Source organism: Ammospiza nelsoni, chromosome 7 (assembly GCF_027579445.1).
Source record: "Ammospiza nelsoni isolate bAmmNel1 chromosome 7, bAmmNel1.pri, whole genome shotgun sequence".
Lineage (NCBI taxonomy): Eukaryota > Metazoa > Chordata > Aves > Passeriformes > Passerellidae > Ammospiza > Ammospiza nelsoni.
The window spans coordinates 20,434,776-20,458,962 of NC_080639.1; the positions used below are offsets into that span (position 1 = coordinate 20,434,776).

Genomic DNA, 24,187 nt, shown 5'->3' on the forward strand with positions numbered 1-24,187 from the left:
AATTCTGACTGATACACACACAGCTGTATGCTGGAAATATTTTAATCTATACAGCTTTATGTGTTCCCATCATTCAAACTGCCTCCAAAGTCACTGCCTCCAAAGTCACAGCTGGTGAGGCAAAATTGATCATTTTACCACAGTAAGGCAAATGATGCAGTCCAGTGAGCACCACTCATCCTTTACAGGTTAAACTGTGAACCTAATTACAGATCATGGACAATAGGTATTTGTTGATAATGAGAAAAAATAAATATTTCCATTTATGATAAAATTTTAAAAACTGAAAACACATCTACTATTTTTAAAAGTACTTCAGTAAACATATTCATAAATTTTACCAACAGAAATCACAACAGTGCCCCCAACTACCAAACCGCAACTGATCAACCCATCACATTGTTTCTAATGAGAAATTAGCAGATGAACAACCAACACCTGTCACCAGTACAGACTCTGACAATCACCACCCCCCATAAGCTGAACTATTCTTCTAGCCAGCTGAAGACACTACAGTTCTGTTGACAGTTTCCTAGGTTTATACAGAGCTAGTTTTTACACAAAAATACACTCTTTGGGCATATTTCAAAACACTAAGTGAATAAGATTTCCTTACAAAATAAAAAGGGTTATTTTATTAAAATACATGAATAATGTACAATAATAAACTTGTAGGAGAATTTACATAATATTAAAAGTCCTGCCACTCCAGAGCAGGACTCTCCACCTTGTGTAATCCTCCAAAAATAACCAGGTAATTCTCAAAAGAACTCAGAAGATTTCCTGATACACTTGGTTTGTGGCCCATTCAAATTAATAAGAGGTGTTCACTGATCTGAAAGAAAATTTCAGACCCTAAACACTCTCCTATTCATCTATCTCCTACTGAAGTCCACTGAAGTTCAACTGACTTCCATTATCATATTTCCCAAAGCCCACTCAGCAGGAAGTAGTGTACTGTTATCAGCTCTGTGAAGGCAAGATAGAAACTATAGAAACTTGGAGAAGTGGAGAATCAGTACAAAATCATCCTTGTATATAGAGGCAGGCCTTTGAAGTTGATTTAGGTTGCTTTTTTAGTGGAAAGATATCACCAATCTGAATGCTGTTACATGGAGCCTCCATGGCTGGGAACTACAGCAGCAATTGGCTCAAGTGACCAGGAGATCAGAAAGAACACAGGATTTACAACAAAACTGGAAACTATATCAGAAGCATGGGACTGTGGCAAAATAGCTCCAGGCCCAATGCAATTGTCTGCCAATTGAGTAGTCTAGGGGGATCCAAAGTGCACCAGTCTAGAAACATTTCAGTGCTGCACTTTGTAGCCAATGTCTCATGAAGCAGATTGAGGGATCCTATGATTACTCATTTTCCCAAGTTTTGGCACACCATCCCATTACTCCTCACTGGTATTTTCCTTTTCCTATTTTTTCAAGCTGAAGTTCAGTCAATGAGTCCTTGCTAGCTCCTCTGCTAGAGCTCTTTTTTTCCCCTTTGAGAGAGGCATATTCCCCTCAGGTGATAGTAGACCAGGTGTTGAACAGATCATCCCATGGTCAACAAACTCACAATTTTTCCAATTAAACCAGTCTCAGAGCCATGCATTGAGCTGATGGATCTGCCTATTCTTATTAATATTATTCCTTGCTACTGGAAGGATTCACAAAATCACTATCTGTGCTCCTGATCCTTCAATCAATTGTCTCAAGGCCCTGAAGTCCCTTTTGACTGCCCTCAGATTTCTATTTTTTATTTCATCACTGCCAGCTTGAGCAACCAATAACAGACAGCAATTAGAGGTCCTTACTAGACTGGAAAGTCCTCCAGTAATGTCCCTTTTCTGAGCCCCTAGGGAACACTGGGAAAATTATCTTTGTTCTGTGAAGAGGAAAGATGCAGTACTACTTCCCAGGGGAAGTTTGGAGGAAAGGGGGAAGAAGGAGTTTGCTCTCCAGACACATTTTCACCAGCAACTGAGTCACTTCTAAACAGTGTCATCTTCTTTCTCACTCTCCCCCTCCCTTTTCTCTGAGGACTCCTTTTCTTCTGTAAATATCTAATACAAAAGTGTTAACTTGCACTTCAACAACTTCTCTTCTAGAATTATCAAAGCCATATATCTATTGAAATAATGTGTGAGCACCTTAATTCTAGCAAGGCTGTGCTGCTTTAAACCAAGACCAAAATCTATTGAGGGAAAAGAATTGGTTAAAACCAAGTAGAACACATGACACTGCTGCCTCATTACTGAAACAAAAATATTCTTCTTGCTTAAGTATTTTACTATCTTTTAATTACAGAAACAGAGTTATCTGATATTTCCCCTTCACTGGAATTTTCCATAGGCTATACACAGTTACAGAAATCTGGACTCAATCCAACAGCATATGAGGAATTTATATTGAATAGAAAGTTAAACAGACTGCAGAATTCTAATTACCTGGAAAGGTCAAGGGTAGTAATGCACTTTTTCTAGTAAAAACCAGACTGGATACCTGCTTTCCCTCTCGCAGAAGAGAATTATGACTATGTAATCTATAACATTTGCTTCTTTTTGCTTATGTGTTTACATGACTATTAATTTTGCTGCCATTAAGTAGGTGACTTAGCAGATTAACAATGAAATATGGGCTCAGCTGCAAAACAAATTCAAACCCACCAATGAACAAAATATCAACTAGCTCTTTAAAGCACACTTAAATCAAGATTTATTCACAACTTTCCTGCTTATAATAGTTCATCAGGCAGAAAAATAATGAGCAAAAATAAACAGTAAAAGGTAGTCAGTTCCAGAATTATGCACAATCTCCTTTTGACTGTCAAGATTCACTTTATGCATTGCCAAAAGAGAGGTGCCTCAAGAAGACTAAAAACAGGCTGTCAAAAGAGGCTTTCTAAGAAACCTCCATCACAGGAACAATCTGTGATTCAAAATGCTATGTATCTGATAAACACCACCTTTAAAGTAATGAGTACAGGCAGAAAAATGTACTAAGCACTCTAAATTATCTTGAAGGTCAAATAATGACCTTCAGAAAATGTATCAAACCAAATCTCAGTTACGTAATTTTTTTAGTCCATACAAACAGAAAGAAATAGATGAAAAAGTATTGCCAAGTGTTCTGCTTGGAAACATCTGGATTATCTTTGACTTTTTCCCCTGAACATTGCAATTCACAGGCCACTGGTTTCAGTCAGATTTGGCATCTGCAAGGTTTCATTAGCCTTTTTCAGAACCTGACAAGACATCATTTATTTCTGTCATTTATTCTTCAGTTTCCAGTTTCAGTTTCTGGCTTCACTGAGACAGAAACAAGTGTTTCATTTCAGAAATATTTTTGGATGGAGGGGAAAACATACGGCTTTGCATTCCAGTGGCCAAGCTTCCAAGCAAAAATTCAGCATAATTGACTTATAATTGTACTTTGTTATCTCATTTATTCACAGAAGTTTCAGAGAGTTAAAGAGGCACAAGCAAATTAAGAGCAATTGAAACAGGGGAAGTAATAGTAACAATTTTTATTTACAACCAGTGTTCATCTTTAGTGCAATGTAGTATTTTGCTTTTCTATTAAAATTGTTGCTCTGTGAACTTGCAAAGCAGTAGAATGTCAGTTGCCAAATAAATGAAAATAGCAATACTTCTGTGCCTGACTGAAATACATATGGTGATGTCTAGACACTACACTTCTGTAGCTGGAATATTAAAATACTGCAATTACACAGCATATTTGTAGAAATTTATGGAGAAGCTAAACACCTTCTTACATCTGAAAGTGAAAATCCCACAGATAAATTTCAGGACAATTTCTGAATTGTGTGCATTTCACACTCCCACTGTACATTAGCCAGTGGACTGAGTGGGACACCTGCCTGACAGCCCTGCCCAGTGAAGCAGATCCACTCTTGGAAAGCTGAAAGCTGGCTCAAGAAAGACACAGAGGGATGCTACAAACTGTTTCTTTCAAGCATAGGAAGATTGCCAAGGGAAGAACTAGACCATTTGGAGTCTGCCATGGAACAGTGTACCACAGTCCTGTGCTCCTGCTGAGATCTCCCTCTGCCCAGGAGGGCAAAGCAAAGGCCCTGTCATGGTGCCTCTTTTTTCAAAGAGGAAGACACCTTCTCCTTCCATTTCACAAAGGTGAGCATTTTCTTAGTTGAGGCTCTAGAGAAGTACAAATAAACCTAAAGGTAACCCCATAAAAGAAGTTTATTACCACATAATTATGTGACTGGTACTGAACATGCCATTCAATCACCACACTCAGCAAAAGCAAGCACTTGAACCCTGCACTTCCTAAGGAATTAAGCATTTTTGTATGTTATGACTCAAAATTTATTACATTTTTCAGCTTAGTATCGTATGAACTGGTATTATTCTGATAGCTCTGCCAGTCTAGTTCAGAAATAAACACTTGCAGAAGGAACACATTAGTTCAAGGTGGCACATTTCCAACGGACCATTAGGAGGCTCATTATAAATATTCTGAAGCAATAGACTGAATAAATGCTGGAACCTAACGAAATGTGCAAGACATGTAAGAGTATCATTTTTTTTTAGAAAAGGAATTATCATTTAAGGTAATATGTCTTTTGAGCAAGAAGACTGTGTGTGGAATGAAATGTATTTGTTCCCTCTCCTATTCCATCCAATAAGCTTTATTCTAAAATAGTTGAATTTCTGTCTGTTAAAAAAACCCCTAACCTGTATGGTTTAGGAATACCTGTACATTACAACTGGGGTGAAGCCTAATAAACACAGTATACGAGAAACATGAAAAAATTATTCATTACCAAAAAGGTCCCATGACTGCAATTCAAATAAACCCTCTCTTAGGCAGAACTAAATGACAATAATACAGTAAGACTCATCCCAATAAACCTGTAAAGATGCTAATGTAAATCTCATGTGTTTCTTGAAACAGTTGGACAGGCCATGGAAAATAGTTTGGGGAAAAAATATTGACTCATGTAAGCTGGGGAATCTAGGAAAGGATAGAGGTAGCTAAACCACATGGAAGGGAAGAGCTGCTAATGATGGATGTAATGTGTAGCAAAACAATTAGTGATGCAAGAAGAAACCAAAAAACAGCTACAGAGCTGATCTATTAAAATATCATGGAATACATGAAGATCAAGAGGGGGAATTTTTTTCTTTTAATGCAAGATTTAATCCTCACCTCATGGTGAATATTCCATGGTAAGCTCTGAAAAGAAGTATCTCCTGAATAATTTTAAAAATTCAGAGAATGAAGAACTGAAAGAAGCAATGGTAAATGACAGACATAGGACAAGGGAACATTTTGAAGATGGGAAGCAGCTCCTTGGCAAAAGGAAAAAGACAATGCCAAGATTGGGAAAAATATCAAAGTACTAACAAAGTGAGAAGCGCAAAAAGTAGAAATGAGAGACAAAAAAGATGATAAAGACAAATTAAAATCCCCAAAGGCAAAACTAGGACAGAGAAGTAAAAATACATCTACAATAAAAATAGAGGGTATAAGATGGAACACAATTCTTCCTTCCTTCCTGAACTTCCTCTCAGTAATTAATTACGAGTAACTATGGTGATCACATACTTTTTAACATGACACGAGCACTCAATTTTAAATAACACATAGAATGGCTAAACAAAGAAGAAAATTATACTTTCATAAACGCAGATCTCAGGTTTTGTTGCAATTAAGACTTTTTCTGTTCTTTTTGTGTCCCCAGACAGCTCAAGCAGATGCTGCCTGCTCTCAAATCTGATGCATTTGGAAGCTGGCAACAGAACATGGATCATCAACTTGCCCAATGAATCTACCTTATTGTAATTCAAAACATCTTTATCCAGCATTTGTACTAATATGTGAACAGTCTGATAAGAGGGGATCTGATAAAACTATACTGAGAATGAAGAAGATTAGCAGTCACATTTTAGCTAATTTAACCAAACTAAACTGCATAAAGTCAATCCCTTCAGTCAGCCAAGTAGAAAGATGAAAGATGTTACTACTATTTTTTTCCTAATGCTCTCAGAGACTGCAGTGCTGGATGTCAAAGCAGAGATACCAACTCATTCAAAAGGAGAAATGTTCCTTTCCCCTGTCACCATCCAAGCTACTGAAGAAAGGATTTGCACAGAAAGAAAAGTGAGCACTCCCTTTCTGAGAGCACGAGAATTGCTTTGTTGCTTCCTCTGTTCTCACAGACATACCTCTCTATTTTGTTTTTGTAAATACAGCTCTTATTCATGGGATCTCAACATTCATTTGCCAAGTAGATTAAAATGCCAGTCTTTGAGATCTTAGATATCTACTTTATATCTTAGAGATAAGCAGGGCCATGCTCAAGTTACCTCTTTTTGGATGCACTATAAAAATGCTGACACTTTTTCAATAAAACAAATATAGACCTCTGTAAGAAAAATTACATGTGCCTTGGAAAATTCACTTGGTTTTGATAAGTTTTACCAGGTTTTTTTCAGTCTTCAAACCTTTTATACCTTTTATATCTGTATGCTTTCAATGCAAATTTTTAAGGGTTACTAACAACACTAGACAAATTAGTCCAGTAATTGTTTATTCAGACTGGCTAAGTAAGTAAACTATCCTGTTTACTACTTAAATTCCTCCTGAGACCCCTATATGGATGAAGTGAACATTTTTCCCCACAGCACAGACTAACACAGGCTGAAAAGGACCTCAGAAGGTCTCCATTCCAACCTCCTGCTCACAGCAGGACCATTTATGAGTTCAGCTCAGGTTTCTCAAGGCTTTATTTTCTCAGGTCTTCACACGTCAAATTCATTTTCAGTCAATTTTCAGTAGGGACTCCTTAGTTATCATGGAAGTCACCACTTTGAAACCCAGCCCTTGAACATGGCCATTGCTTTGTATCCCTACCCTCCCAAGATCACATTTAACCATATATAAATTCTGAACCTTAGCACAGAACCAACTTACAGGCCATTGCACCGGGCCTTCATCATTATTTGCCATTTTCCTCCTCTTCTATTTCCTTTCTCCATTCCCTGCTTGCTATTTCGTCCAACAGCACTGTAACATTTGTGAACCTAGCACTGCACAGTCGTTTAATCTGACTACATTCCAGTCTGTTCACATGTAAAATGTGGCCTCTCTGCAGAGAATGCACTATCCAGAGTCTTGCCAGGGCATTTTTCCTTGGCCTCATGACAGTTGTGGAAACATGCACCTCCTGTAGGAACTCTTGGGAGAAGCTGCAGTACAACAGAAATCTAAACAGCATTTCATGATCATGAAATAAACCCACTAAAATAATTATTTCTCCCTGAATACTGGAGTTATAAAGATTTATGACCAATACCTACTCCAATAAATATTTCTTTAAAAATTTTATGAGTTCTAACTTATGACTATATCTCTGATGGGAAAGAAATATAAGCCACTAATTGTTAATAGTAAATGTGCAGATATGTGCAGTGCATTATTACTGCACTAACCTTGAGTAATTATTAAATATACTGCATAAAATCTTAACATTTATCAAACTGATAACTGCAACAAGCAAATCAATACCTTTCAAAGCCCAGCTCCTTTTTACCACGTACGTTTGCAAATAGTGTGATTGCTTTTTATTGCATATTTCTGAAAACTACTTTAGAGAGCAAAGCACATAGGCATTTGGTCACTTTTTATTACAAAAAAAATAACCAACACACATTCATTATGATCCTAAGGATAACTACAATCTTGCCAGAACATGGCTAGTACCTAAAAAGTTCACTTTCTCATTCTTCTGCTTCTATCAGCCAGTGAATAATTCCTTTATAAAAATGAACATCAATATTCTATTTTTAATAGAGAAAAGGTATCTGTTTTTCAACTACATCCCATGAAAGTTTCTGGAACTGCAAAATGTACAAGGTGCCTTATTCACAGTGCAATACCAAACTATGTGAAGAGATTATCTTTTGTTCATGCAAAAATCTAATTTAATTTACTTGGCTCAATTCATTATAAATGATGTGGGCTACTGAACTCCAATATAAAGCTTATTTTGGAAGCCCACAAGGCTAATGGCATGTAATGAAGTTTCACTTCTTAAGGACTGCACTACAAACCAGAACAGAATTTTATATCTTTCCTTCAAACGTTAAGTTCTAACTTGTATTTCCAAGGCGCAAGTACAAGAAGTTGCCTGTACACCAAGGGCCCTGGAAAACCACCTGTTAAATGCACAATAACTCAACAGAACACAAGACTGTGTTTTGCATGGGCAGCAATCTAGGGATAAAGCCACACGCAAAAAAAAAAGATGTTTGACAAGGTAAGACATCGCAGGCAAAATATTAAAATTTTATGAATGAAAATTTATAGCTTTGATATGACTTTCAACCAAGACACTGTTCCAAACGTCAAAAAAAAGCAACTTTTTTGCTGTCTCCTCTTTTTCCTCCATGACTGACAGATAAGCTTTATCACCATTTCCTATAAATACTTCTCACTAAAATTTAGTCACACACACAAGAGACTGTATGGTCTGAGTAACCTGCCAGTCAGCATTACAGTTCTGACACCACAGAACGTTCCAATCAGAAAGCAATTAAAAAGGGGAGTACAGGTTCTCTACCATGCAACAAAACTTTAATTCAAACATCACCTTTTCCAAATCCACTGCAAAACACCAAACGCCTCTCTGGACTAATCATGAAGATGGTTATCATGTGGCACAACCACAAGGTAAGGTAGGCAGACTGTGGATGTTTGATAGTGGGGAAGTCTAACTCATCCAATATTTTCCTCTGGCAGCACTGAATACAAGTCTCTTGTGAAACTAGACTTTAATGCAGAGCTCCCCTCAAAGAAATTCAGTGTGGGAACATCATTTGTCCTCCACTGTGGGTAAATCCCATGCCCAAAAATAACATCATGCTATTTGCAGCCTTTGTATGCAGTTGCAATACTTGGTATTTGGGGGCCACAAAAAGGAATCAATAATGAAATAAATGTCCCTTCTTTCCAGTATTTAGAGAATTTAGCACAGTAACTAAGGCTTTATTTGCCTGCAGCTGTTTCAGCTGTTTCATAGGAAAAAAAGGCGGGGGGGGAAGGAAAAAACCCCCAAAACACACAGGAGTTTACACAATTTAAATCCTGAAGGATCATTTTAAAATGGAAGCAGAGTGCAATTTTAACAGGCCCTAAGTAGTCTGCTTCATGAATGTTCACTTAATACCAGACCGTGACATTCTTAAAATTTCAAGCAGGGAAACCTGCTCTGGTTACCTTGGTGATAAACTGAAGACAAAATAGCACATAATTGTTGCTGATGTCACTGCTCCCAATTGTTTCCAAGGTTACAGAGTACCTCAAATAATTGTGATGTTTCATTTCTAGACTGTATTTGAAGCCCATTTTCTGTACCCAGTAAATTGTTCAGTACTGCAGGTAATCTATCTATCTAAATCTATCTAAACCTTATCTATTAAGCATCAGCAGCCTCTCAGCAACTTATGGTAACAATGTAGGCTTATATGTTGAAAATATAGTTACCTAGTTGTTTGCTGAGCAACTTGACTCCTAGACTATCTTAATTATTTTTATCCTAAGAAATCTATCTCTACAACAATGTATATCAATCAATCATAAAGAAATACCTGAAGATTAAATGTCTCAGGGCAATGCAATATTACATGTGAGCTATCTACCTCAAAGGAAGCTATTCCCTGGGGTAAATAGTGGAAAATTGGTTGTAACAATTGTGAGATTTTCTCACAATCTTCAAACTCATTTTAAATGCAGAGCACAAGTCTTTTGCTGCACTAGAAATAAAAAGCAGCCATGCTACATCTTTTCCATTGCAACCTCCACTTCACTGTGCACCACAGCATGAATCTCCTTAAAAATCAGTATATACTCTGTGTAAGGATTACACTGACAGTATTACAGCCAAAAGACAACTACAGACAATGCTGTTAACTACTGTCGTCCTGTCAATAAACAGGGAGCAGTTTTCAAAGCACACTAAAACCAACATAATTTTAGTCTACAATAATAAAAGCAAGATTGGCTAGGTCAGCTCTATCCCCTAAATCTGACTGAAACATATTTCAAATCCTCACTTCTGAAGGAAACAACAGTAGATGTCCATCTCCCACCTCGCCTCCTGCTGGATGTGCCTTTCATCACATGATTGCTCTCAGACTGCAAGGCTTGACCTTGTCAGCAAGAAATTTTCCACTAGAGCAAAACAAAATGGCATTCACAGTATCTTAGCAGTCTGTTATTACTTATGCAATGGATTTTGAAAAGTAATCATTTACTTTAGAAACTGGATGACTAAAACAGTTTATGTGCATTTAATGCACAAAATTAACTGCATATGGAGTCACTAAAAACATCTGTCAGGCATCTCAGTTTCTACCTAGGCTTTAGAGGCAGTTGAGTGCAGCATGGAGAGTAACACAGAGCATCAGAAGTGATTATTTTTTACTTGCTCAGAAAATGGTTGAGAGCTGAGCATGTTTATTTTCACAATTATTCAAGTTTCCTGATGAATTCATTTCAGCTGCGTACATTTTAGCTCCTCTGTGTTCTAGAACAACTATACTGGCAGGAAACATTTCACTTTGGTGAAAGAGTCTCTTTTAAATAAGCACCAAAGAACATACCTATAAAACTGTACCCTTCTATTCATGAGAAAGCCAGTTGGAAGAGAGACTCTTAATGAATCAAAAATCAGAAACATACTGTGCAGGCAAGTCCTCCTTAACAACTAAAACAGTAAATGCTTACAACAGACTATTCAACAGCAAGGCACAGAGCACAAATTACAATTACTTGCTGAAATTAGGCTATGAATATATATGAACAAAGAGTGCACTTGCAAAATCAAATTCTATCTATAAATGACTTACAAAAGGGAAGAGAAAGACAAAATCAATGAGAAACAGGCAGTTGTAGATAAGTTATGTGATAACTGGACAGTTAAAGGAAGGAAAGGAGGGAAATTGGACCAAGATGATTTAATTTTAGGGCTAATTCCCTATTGTCTTATGTAATATATAAAAATACTTATAATATTCTACCGTTTTCTCAAATATATTAAAATGTCAGAAGGTAAATGGAAAACAGACCCCATTTTGCTATGATATAGCTGCTAACTGCATACACTTCAATTTCTAGATTTACTGCCAGACTTAAATGCCCAGTTATAGATGCACACTTGGAACAGTCTTAGAAATTGCTCTCTGCTTCTTAAATAAAAATGATATAATGGAGGTAAAAGTACTACAATGTACTCATTACTCTGTTAAACCCTGGCACAAATCTATTTGAATCTGATATTTAAATCCAAGGATGCATTTGATGTTTTAACAATTCATATACTTGTTAGTAATGAATTAGTAATGAGTAAGTCCTGTACATCCTTATAAGGGCAGAGCTCTTGCTCTGAAGTCTTTTGGCACTGCTGCATACTCTGAGACAGTGACAGTAACAAAAGTAAAATATCTTCTTGTCTTAGCACAAAACTGTTTCCCTGTGGACTTAACACATGTACTGCCAAATCACAGAAACACCCACATACCTACATCCCCCACTAGAGGGGTACTGCAGGGGTAAACATGGTCCAGTCCTATTCAACATCTTCATTAATGATGAGACAGTGCATCCTCAGCAAGTTTGCATGTTCCACCTGTGAGGAATGGCTGATACACCACAGGGTTGTGCTGCCATCCAAAGGGAAGGAGCCTCAACAGGCTGGAGATACAGCAAACAGGAGCCTCAGAAGTTCAGCAAAAGCTGTGCAGAGCCCTGCAGCAGTATTTTCTGGGGGCTAATCACCAGGAAAGCAGCCTTGCACCACAGGAACTGGGGGTTCCGGTGGGCACTGGGGTGAACATGAGCCAGTTCTGTGCCCTCGTGGTAACAAAGGCTGCTGGAGCCCTGGGCTGCCTTAGGAGGGGGTGGGCAGTGGGCTCAGACAGGGGACCCTGCCTTTCTGCCAGCCCTGCTGAGGCCACATGCAGAGCACTGTCCAGCTCTGGCCTCCCAGCAGCAGAGAGGCACAAAGCTACTGGAGACAGCCCAGCAGCAGTCACTGAGACTGATCTGGGGACTGGGGCACCTCTCACAGGAAGAGAGGGTGAGACAGGCAGGATGGTTTAGCACAGAAAAGAGAAAGCTCAAAATGGGTATTATCAATATAGAAATACATGGAGAGTGTAAAGAAAATTGAGCCAGGCTCTTTTTAGTGGTGCCCAGTGACAGCACAAGAGTTGATGTGCACACACTGAAACACAGAAGGTTCAGCCTGAACATCAGGAAATATTTCTTCACTGTAAGAGTGACTGAGAACTGGCACAGGTTGCCCAGACAAGTTGTGGAGTCTCCATCCTTGCAGATACCCAAAGCTGTATGGATACTGTCCTGGGCAATCTGCCACAGATAACTCAGGTTGAGCAGGACAGCTGGACAAAATGACCTCCAGACATCCCTTCCAACCTCAACCATTCTGTGATTCTATGGAAGAAAATACAGCCAAGCACAAAGACTTTCTGACATTTTCAAAAACATATCAATGCTTCACTTGCTGTGAAACCAGTGATCCTGAACTCTTTGGAAAAAAAAAATAAACGCAGAATGGAGATTTAAAGCATTGTAACAGAAATAAAACACAAAGAGCTTATTGGAAATTCCACTAGCTAGCCAACAACACATTTGAGGACTTAAATAATTTTGAAAATCTAGACTTATTTCACTGGGTTGAGATTGTATGAAAAGTCTGTAGCCTCCTGAAGAATTAGTAGTGGTCTTTCCAATGCCTAGTCACAGACTCATCCCTTTTTTTCACCTAGAGATAGACTATTCTTGAACTGCTTTGCTATTCATATCCCAGCTAAGGAGAATCCCAAGGACATTTAGTTCTCCTCACTAAACATAACATACCATCTTACATTTTAATTATTTAGAATTTTCTATAAAACTACAATCACAAAATAATGGAGGTCCAGTGTATCAGACAATAAAATAGTGTTTCAAAGGCAGCTTATTCCTCAGACAATTAAACATAGCCATTACAAACATCAGGATGCTCTACCTATAACCATAGGCAGAATCTGATTTTCTGAAGCAGATTAGTCACATTGCTGCAACTGCACTTCACATTCCTATTCAGAAATAAACAACATTATGCTCTGAAACGTCTATTCCTGATGTCAAATTATTTACCATAAGACTATTTTCAGCATATTCCTTTAATTACTTGAAACACTTAATATTAACTGCAATTCTATTAATTCTTTTGGATTTTGTTTTACAAAAACAACCAACTCTCAGCTATATTGTCCTGCAACGCACGCTTGTGTTTCTTTACCACTCCAAGCAACAGCAATAAAAGAGTATGCTACATGATATATCAGGATCATGTCAATACCAGTGCAGATGGCAAAATTACAGAAAAGTTGGAATATAAGAGGATGCAATATGAAAGGCTCTGTTAGAAAATGTTAGTATTTCAAATGTCCCCACAATGGATCTTAGCTGTTCCGATGGATGAAACTACCTGCAGTACACCAGATGCCTCACAGGTATACACCAGAGCAAGGTGAAGGTGCAGTGGGCTGTACCACAGTCACTCTATTTACTGAAGTTATATTCTATTGTCTATTCTCTTGCCATGATCATACCTTAAAAATGACAGTAATGAGTACTCTTGAAGAACTTCTTTGGTTTATTTACCAACATAAAAGGTGAGCATATGGTGTACGAAGATACTGCCTATGTACAAACTACCATGAAGCTGAAGTTGCAATGGGGTAGGAGGTGGTTTCATCCTGCTGGATGCAAGTCAGCTGCTGAAGCAGTCAAGCATCAGTAAATTCAAACTAATAAGTACTCCCAAGAGCTATAAGTCTCAACACAGTACAAAACAAGTTAAAAACTGCACCATTCAATGACTATTCACAAGCTCAATTCCATTCCACTCCTAGCTATTTAACACGAATTAATGAAGCATAATAATTTTAAATGAAATTTCACTTAATTCTCAGATTTTGTGAGTTAGAAAATCAAATAGCCATTTTTTATTGCCAATCAATTTTAAAACAGGTGCCTTCCACTGCTCTCAGAAGAACACTTGAGTGATAAACATGAGTGAAGAATTTGGGTTAATTCCTGTTAGTGTCAGCTGTCAGTGTAGCCTAGAAAAATTGCTCTTTACCATGTCCCTGTAAAAAAGACTTTATATACAGAGACAAATCCTGAAAAGCAGGATCTTTCCAACATTATCTGAAATCCTCACTTTACACTAGTACATACACCCCATCCACTCTTTCCAGACTACAATATACCATTTTTATCTCCTCTTTGCCACATGATTTTTCATAGCCATTACTTTTCAAAATTTCAATTAATTGCCTGTGATTTGTCATGATACCCTAAGAGATTGTACTGAGATAAGGTAACATTTCTCACAAGATAACATAGTTTGAAGAATTTATGGACCTATTTTACTTTAAAAAGCTTAGGTGTAATGGTATTTGAGAATCTTTCATTTTGTAATATTTTTGCCAAAAGCGACACACCTAAGTAGCGACAGCAGATGGAAGAGGTTAAAAGTATCAACTCCCAAATTACCAACTTTGCTAGGCCACCTTCCTTTCATAATTTAGACCCTTCTGTTGGAGATTTGAAAATATATTCTAGGCAGATGACATGTTAACAGAATAATTTCATGGTTCAGTGTCTTCGCAGTATGATTTATCTCTTATCTCTAGGCACTGCAGGTCCCTTTGCAGGGATTTATTAGTTAGATCCAAGAATCCATTTTGATGGGAGAGAATATGTGCATTACTGCAAAACAGAACCTTAACATTTGCTCTAAGATAATGTCTCCTCCTCATTAGTTTTAAGAAAAGTCCCATGTATGTGCCATCACAACTGTTTCTAAGATACTGCACCTTCATACAACAAAATGTTCATGAATGAAAGAGGTTTTCTTATTGGCATTAGTCCAGGAACTTGCACCCCCTGCTCTTCTAAACCTACATAATATACATAGAAATAAAGTCCAGAGTCTAATGAAACATCTGATGTAAAAATTAACTAGCATTTTCTTTCTCACTCCACTTTTGCTATCGGATATTTGCTGCAGACAAATTTTGTAGGACAAGAAAAGGACAAGATGTTTAAGCAACTTCCCATGTTTAACCATGGGAAGTTGCTTAAACATCTGGTTCACACAGTCTCAAGCTGCGCCAAGGGAGATACAGGCTAGAATTAAGGAGGAAGTATTTTACAGAAAGAGTGGTCAAATACTGGAATCATCTACCAAGGGAGGTGGGAGAGTCACCATCCCTCGAAGAGTATAAAAAAAAAAAAAGACTGGATGTGGCACTTGGTGCCATGATCTAGTTGAGGTGTTAGAACATGGGTTGGACTCGATGATCTTAAAGGTCTCTTCCAACCTAGAATTTCTGAGATTCTGTGATTCACAGCTCAGGCCATATTATCAAAAGTATGAAGCTAATACTTCAATACCTTAAAAAAAACATTATGTTTTCAAAAACACTTAGCATGCAGCATCTCCTGTTGTGAAACACTAGTCAGGCTTTGAGGGAAGTGCAGCACAGTGTGATCACCTTCTTTCTTAAGCCCAAGTTTAAGTACTTGGTGATTTCTGAGAGTTCACTTGTCCTCTAGAAATATTTTATTGAGATAAATTCAGTCCCCAATCATATTTTATGTTACTTGACCCAATGATAGAAAATCTGAATTTAAATGGGCATAAGACACCTCCTCTTCCCACAATGCCTGGTCCAAATTACATAATAGAGGCGTGAACCTGGAAGCAGTTCCGTTTAACAGAAGTCCTTGACTTGAGTTCTACACAAGAAGATATCTCCAAAGATTTTGAGGGTATCCAACTGCTCTGACTGCCAGTACAAAACTATTCATCTAATGGTTGATTCAAATCCCATAAAGTCGAAGTAAAGACTCATTGATTTCAATTATACTCTTTTAAGACTAAGGTCTAGCTCTGCTGCTCACTATGTTGAAATTCAATGCCAAGGCTAAAAGCACAATTGCCTCTCACTAGAAAAAAAGTGAGACTAAATGACTAAACTGACATAGAAATTTGACCATTTGAGAATGGAAGAAGTCTACAGAAACACACACAGACATTTCTTATGCCATCCAGCACTCATCACAGTTCACATCATCTAATAAGAATGTATAGTTAGAAGCAGCAGGGCTAAAGCTCATATAATGCACAGCAGAGGAAAATATCTCAACTTAAAAACTGATACTATTCTATTTGCTAAATGTACACATTATTTGATTAATCAGATAGATAATTCACCTTTGTTTTGCTATGTCACACAGAGATGCAACAGCACATAAATAGGTAATCTGTAGACCGAAATCAAAGACTCCACATGCTCTCTTTTTTGTATCTTCCTATTGCTTGCTCTTACTTTTGGTATCACTTCTGCCCTCTTAAACTGTTTTGAGCACTGATAAAAATTTTGAATATTGTTTTAGTAATCTGAAGCCTCCCTTGCCTTAACTGCCCAGATACGTTTTACACTCATGAAAAGGCAAGAAGATCAACTGCTGCTTCAGTACAAATAATTTTGGAGAGTGGTGGTAGTTCATGTCTGAGCTGGGGAGAAGGAGATAACTGTATGAGCCAGAACTCAGCACAACTGCATCTGTATATAAATAGACTTAATCAGAAATGCAAATCGCAATCAGATGAAATTTTAAAAGCCTATGATAACTGTGCAGATAACAAAAGGTCAAATACTTGTATTGCTGAAGGTTTTAAACTGTTAAATCAGTGGTGATTCTTCATTACCCAAAATGTGGAAAACACTAATACATGCCAGCCTAATCAATGATGGACAATTTCTATATTTCCTCTATTATTACAACTGTTCTGTTGCTAAACTCTAGTTCACACTGTCAATCTCACTTATTCAAGAAGACTCAGTGAAATGAAAACCAATGAAATCAAATATAGACAGTATGAAATAATACAGCTAATTTACATGACTATATATAGAAAAGAATTTATATCCCTTTTCATATCTAATCTGATATAATTCATATTGGATTGTCCATGGATGACAATCCAAATCTTCAAATTTTAACATCCTCAGGTAAATGAAAAAATAAATTATGACTACAGTTTGCTGCCAGACTGCTTCATATTACTGTCAAAATTGTATGTTTTTCTTTTACAGTAAAACAAGCCCAAGGCTAAGGAATAATATTTGAAATAATTATTTAACAAATAATGTTAAATAAACAAATGTTGGCTTCTCCATTTGAAATAAATGTTTTCATCAGCAGTAGGTAAGAAAAGTTCTGTTGGAAGTAAGGTACCTGGATATTATATGATTTTATATTCTAAGATTAGAATAAAATAAATAAGTCTTTATAATTTCAAGGAGTTCTAAATAAAATTTATTGTAGAAGACAGACTGAAAAAAAATCTTTAACATTACAGATTTTTATTGTCTTTTTGCAGAAGAGATTCTTAGGATTTTAAGCACAAACATTGGCTAAATAGCTCTCCTTTGAGTAGACTGCCTTTGAACAAACTAGTGAGTGAAGAGAGCCATCTAGTGCCATACCTTGGAATTTTAAAAAGGGTTTTCACCGGATGCATGTCAAATAAAGGAGGGTCTCCATCCCCCAGTTCAATAGCTGTTATTCCCAAGGACCACACGTCACACCGAGCATCATATGAGTAGTCATACTGCTGCTCACAAGCAATGACCTATCAGAGGAGAAGCAGAGAAACCAACGCTTTAATCTAGTTTGTAACTCCTGTCATCCAATATAGCATGAAAGTACTTTTTTGAGTCAAGTCTAAAATGCCATGTAGCTATCAAATCCATATCATTTTTGCCTGTATATACCAGACAAAAGAATCATCACAAAAAGGTAACAGCAAATTAGAACTTCTCTTTTGTTTGTTTTCTTTAAAAACAATCTCTTTCTTTTTTTAAAAAAATACATTAAGCTCCACGGGATGCTTCAAATATCTATACAAAGAACATCAATAACAAATTCTTTTTTGAAAGAATGACTTACAGGGACCTATTATAATAGCAGAGAACCCTATTGCTGTTATTCTTATTAACTTCCACGACCATTCATGAGGATAGATTGATTTGCACAGCTGGTTTTTAGATAAGGATATTCCATCAGAAATTTCTGCCCTTTTTTGTTGTTGTTTCTTTTCTGTTTTGTTTTGTACTACTGCATTTGAGTAGTTTAAAAAAATCTTAGGTAGAAAACCATGTACCTTGTCTAAGAAAAATGGAAGCAAGCAGGAATCTCTCCTTGGATATCAGAACTGTTTTACATCACAGACTTAATGCACACTTCTGGCCAACTCACTGATCACATTCTAATACACTAACTATTCATGTCAGCTGAATCTAAACGGCAGATTCAAATCAAAGTTTAAATTCAGCCCTTATCTTTACAAAGCGATGAGACAAAAATTGCAGCTTCACTGCAACAAAATTATAATTTTATTATAATTTGGAATTGTGTCTCAAGTTTGTCTTCCCAAATCTCATAAATTAAACAATTACTTTAAAATAATTTGTTGGATCCTGGCATATTGCTAGTAAAAGCTATGAGAAAAACCACGGAAGTTTATAAAGTATCTTTATAATAATTTGTGCTTAAGATAAAAATAACATGTCCTAGGGTGGTTGTACCTATGTTCTAGAAGAGATTTTATACTTTTCAACTTCTGAATTACTTCTGCATTCCTGTGTTAGGGCTCCAGCTTGGAACAACACTTTGCACAGATTGCAACATGCAAGTCAGCAACGGGAGTAGCTGCTGGCAGAGTCACCTGTTATAAGAAAACCTCTCCTGGAGAAGCTGCTGATTCCATCTTAAGCTCTTAGTTACTTTCTCCATAAACTGCACCTAACAACAGCATTCCTGACTCTGGTACAGATTCTATCCAACATGCCCATAGAAATTCTGTCTCTTATTTGGGACTCATGACCCCACTGTAGTGCACTCATCATTTATTTTATCAGAATAAAAATCGGGGTGTTCAACACAGTTCAAATAATACTGAAATGTTTGGGGGTGGAGGAGGTTTGCATTAAAGTTGCACATCAGTTAATTCCTTTTCTTTTCCTAGGGCAAATCAGTCAAGAAAAATGAAATTTTTTATCAATGTTTTGACAAGTGTTAAGATAACTCCTTCTCCTCAATTTTTTTCAGTTACTATTCCAGAGAAAGGGGAAAAATGAAAGTCACGACCACAAAATAGGATTCCAAGATTTTTTCCTTCAACTTGAAGAGGCAAAGCTTTGTTAGTTAATCTGGTTTTTCAAAACTGTCACACAAAGATCCTTTCTCCATCTCCCTTCTCTTCATCAGCAATGCCACACACATAGCTGGTCTCCCACATTCAAAGATATCATGATCTTTCCTTACAAGCACATCACAATTGCTTCTAACTACAGCACCATGACAAACTTTGCTGTGTATCTTGGTCTTACAAGGTTTGACAAACTACACTAATAAGTCCTAGTAATACATCTTCACAGTGTATTATCTACCAAAGAGAAAGGACTGTATAACACATCTTTGTGTCTTCTGCTCCACACCTAACCGATACACCTCCAGTACATGCAGTATAATGACACTATGGCAAAATACTGCCATTCTAACCCAGGGGAATTGGACACCATTAGATTCTCCTCCATTCTATTATAGAGGGTATGGTGATTATTTTAGAAAAAATATTCCCCTTAATATATATTCTTTTATAAAAGACATTCAGCCAGTGGACCATACGAACCAGTATGTTTTAGACCATTAGCTTGACAATGGTGAGATTAGCCTCACAGAAAAGATACAAATTAACTACTGTCTTCATCCAGCATGCAGAATGTACATGCATGTAACAATTACTTCGGTTTGAAATGAGTATTCGATTTCTGTGGAACTTATTATTAGAATCTTGCCAATTTATGTACCCCTTGCAGAAATGCAGATGCAAATAATTTCAATTTTTAAAACACAAATCAAAATTTTCAGTTTTTTCCTTGATGAAAGGTGTGCATCAGCAGTTTGCTTAATGTTTTGGCAAGAGAGTGTAGTAGAGCACACTCTCTTGCAATATGAAGGAGAGAGTGTTCTTTAAGTCACAGTTTACAAGCCAGCCAAGTCCTCAGGAATGCCCCAGCCCTTGCCTTGAAAACTATTGCTACTCCCTGCAGAGCAAAAATCTCTAAAAGACAAAACCAAAAGGGACTATTGACTTATCTTATTGACTATTGACTCATCTTTCTTTATATTCCTGTCTCTATCAGGAACTCAGAGCTGTTTCTTTTTTTTTTAAACATCTCTACTTTTGATTGGAGTTTTGGAGCCGAGAAACCACTCAGCACTGCTGAGGCCTGCTCTGCCCAGTGGGTTATGAAGACAGAGAGCCCAGAAGACATGATCTGAAACTACAGAACATGCTTCTCCTTTTCTTTCCTTGTGCAAAGACAGCACATTTTTACCAATTTGATATCCAGCAAAATCCTCCCCTGCTTAAAAGTGAAACAGAAGACAAAGTTTGCTTTGCTGCAAACATTATGTTCATGGCAAAGCCTCAGGGGGTGATGTAGCTAATCTTGAGATTTGCTAGAAAACAACACATGAATAAACACCAAATCTTTCACTTCAGCATGGGCTGGCTGCATGCACACAGTGGCCTGGGTTGCTAAGGAGACAGGCTGTCATCTTTTGTTTTAGTTGTAATTTCATCATGATTTCGTGCTCACTCATACTGCTGTAGGTTGAAAAGCATTCAAACACCAGACAGAGAAACAGAAAGTGGTTGTCAACACTAATTGTGCTGAGGGTCACACTGGTACAGAATGAGGGGATAGGGAATTCACAAGTCTGGAAAAATCGTACATAAACTAATCAGTCACACTAAGTGGAGGGAATTTAGAGAAGTCAGTGCCTAGGCATTCTGTGTGATTTATGAGTTGTACAGAAACACAAAAATTCAGAGACACACAAGATGACTTATATCTTGACAAGAAAATTTTATATTCAAGAATATAATTCTGCCTGTTCTGAAATCAATATAAATATTTCTCTGAACTTCAGCAAGTGCAGCAGCAGATCAAAGGTGGAATCAGAAGAAGGGAAACAGTTAATACAGAGAACTATCTATTATTTGGACAGTGGTCATACTGACTTGCACAGAGAGAGGAAGCTACACTATACACATGTTTAGGTGAAGCAAAATACATCAAACCCTTTTAAGTTTACCCAGAATTATCAGAAGTGAACTTACTTTCACTTTGCCTCAGTAAATACAAAGCAGAGCTGCAAGCACAGGCTAACAAGAGCAGTGCAGATGCGCTACCTGGAGAGGAGAGCCGCACAGTTAGCGCTGCTGGCCCCGCGGCAAGGAGCCTGGAGCCGGCAGCGCCGCAGCTGCGTGAGGCGGGGCGGCCTCAGCTGACGAGCCGGGCAAGCAGCTCGTGTGGCTGCGAGCGCGGCTGAGGAGCGCCGCGCAGGGAACACGAACGGGGCACTAAGCTGTCACCCGTGCTGCAGGGAAAACAAGGCTGCCAGCTGCGCCAGTCAAGGGAAACCAACCCACTGAACTTCTGGGCTCCATCTGACACTACACAACCCAACTTCACTTGTTTACATTGGAAATAGAATATTAAATATTCTTCTAATTCCTATGTACCAAAACAGCCTTTCATGATAGCACATAGCAGCACCGGGGGATACTGAATTAGACAAACCAAAGTGACACTTATCTCTCTATCTCTCCATCACTGCCTCTTTCCCTTCCACTTTTCAAGCGTATTTGTATATTGAATATAAAGCAATTTTGTGATTTAAATTGGTTCCATATTCCTGCATTTTCTTATTTGGATTTCTGTTCCTTATTTTGTGCTATTATACAAATGTTTCCATAGTATATCCGAAAATTATTTCATTGTTATAAATTTTTCCAAAATAAGTAGTAAATAACATTTAAAACAAGTCCTATAAGTATTATATTATTATCACAATTAATATTGATTTGTTGTAAATTAATTACATGTCAAGCAGTCAAATTTTACCAACTGTGAGTAATCAAATTTTATTTTTAACTCACCCAAGGGAAATATTCCTGAGACCATTAGACTGCTTTGGCAACTAGCTACATTTGTAGGGAAACGTAATACCTTTTATTGGACCAAATGATATAGTAAGGAAAAACAGAAGCACAGAAAATTCTGCGCTTTCAAGCACAGAAATCTTGCTTTTATACCACCACCATGAGACCATCACAAACTCAATACTACTCATAATAATACAACTGGCACATGTTGCTTCTGATCTGGAGATGTACTCCGACTAGTAAGTATATACACTACACACCTCACACAGATTTTCAAATGGCCTTTTCACACAGAAAGCAAAAACTAAGAGCTCCTCCTCCTCCACCCTCTTAAGTAAACATATTTCATGTAGGGCAACTCAGTGCAGACCCATGTGGTGTTGAACTGATTTTGTCTGATGTTTTGGGCTTGTTGTTTTGATTTATCTTTTAAATCATTAAACACCCTACATGAAAGCTTTACAACCCCTCCATAGCTGTTAAAACAAAATAGAAGCAACTCCTCCACAGCCCTTCACAACACTACAGCTATGCCATCAATGCTACTGGCAATGCTCCCTGAGGTTTCCTCCAGCTGCCATGTACTTTTCACTTCCATGCTAGCCCAGGTGGAGGTCAGCTCTCCTGGAGGCAAAGGAGGAGGGGATGCATTCTGCTAGATCCTGCTTATGAGGGAGAGCTTGCTGGTGCTGTATGTAATGTCCTTTAAAGTTAGAAACCTCTGTATTCCATTTCAGACTTCTAAATCCACTGCTTTCATTATGGACTTTAAGCAACTTCAGTATAACTCCTTACTACAGCAGCTTCAGTTTGAGAGTCACAGAAAAGAAAGCAGGGGAAAAACCAGGAGAGTAAAGGCAATTTCCTTCATTTCTTTGAAGAAATGAAAATCTGTATTCAGAAAAAGAAATCTATTTTAAAATCACTCTCAGAAGATGGCATCTCAGAGTCACAGGCATTTCAACCATGTGCAGCCATTTAGAGACTTAATTCTATCCCACATTCTGCCACTGACCTGCTCTAAGTTCTTAAGCAAATCACTTCATTTCTGCGTCCCTCAGTTCATCCATGCAGTCTTACCCTATCTATTTAGAGCAACTGTTCCCACTCTTCCCCCGACGCCTTCCCACACTTACACTTCTGCAGTTCCTCTCTGGCATGCCTATGCCTAGTTCCACATGAAGCACAGCTCTGCACTCAAATGCAGTGCTGCATTTCGAGAGGACAGCTAGTATTTCCTAAAAATAATTGCCAGTACACTGCAGTGCCCCAGCACCTTAATCTCCCAAAACCCAGGATGGAATTTCATAATGTATGTCAAGAGGGAAGTTCCTTTCACACTAGGCTTAACATAGTATCACCTATGTGGCAAATTATTTAATGCTAGTTAACTTCAACTTTAACATTTATTTATAGCATTTATTATTTTTACCCTTTAAATGTGTGGAATTTTAAAATATTTCACTGTTGATTAATCATGATGCCAGATTCTATAAAAGTTCTATAACAGCAGCAGCAGATTTGTTTCTATCAGTAAAGTTTTACTCTGAGGACAGTTGTTTGGGGGTTTTGTTTTTAAATTATGTTTTCTATCTTATCTCATGTACTGTAATTTACAAGGTAAAAAGACTATAAAACTGAAAAACTGTAATAAGAGCTAATTTAATAATCTATCTCTTATCATTAGGTATATGAGAATTGTTATTATACTTTCACAGAAGATATTAAGATATTTTCAAAAGTTTCCTTATTAGAGAAGATGTAATAGTATTTATCACAACATAAGCATACTTTTCCACTGTAAAACTGTTTTCAAATGGCTTTCAGGCAGAAAAGTAAGGGTATATCCATTCTTGAGATCTATATCCTATTTATACTAAGTAGTGGATTCCTACAGTTCATTATAAATCAGCATGCACAAAACTCCTTGCTAAGGTGGCAATTAAAAGTATAGTGAAAATGTGCATATGCAAAAAGCTAATTTTAGCAAATTGACCTTGAATCTCTTGATGTAAGCAAAGGGCTGACAAACAGAATAGGC

At 37.4% G+C, this 24,187-nt stretch overlaps 1 protein-coding gene across 1 annotated transcript in view; it reads right to left on the minus strand.

Annotated features, from left to right (window-relative positions):
- Nucleotides 1-24,187, minus strand: part of MYO3B (myosin IIIB) — a 193,368-nt gene that overhangs the window by 125,859 nt on the left and 43,322 nt on the right. The window contains exon 9 of the mRNA XM_059475789.1: nt 17,615-17,760. Coding sequence (XP_059331772.1) covers nt 17,615-17,760 — 146 coding nt within the window. The remainder of the gene's footprint in view (nt 1-17,614; nt 17,761-24,187) is intronic.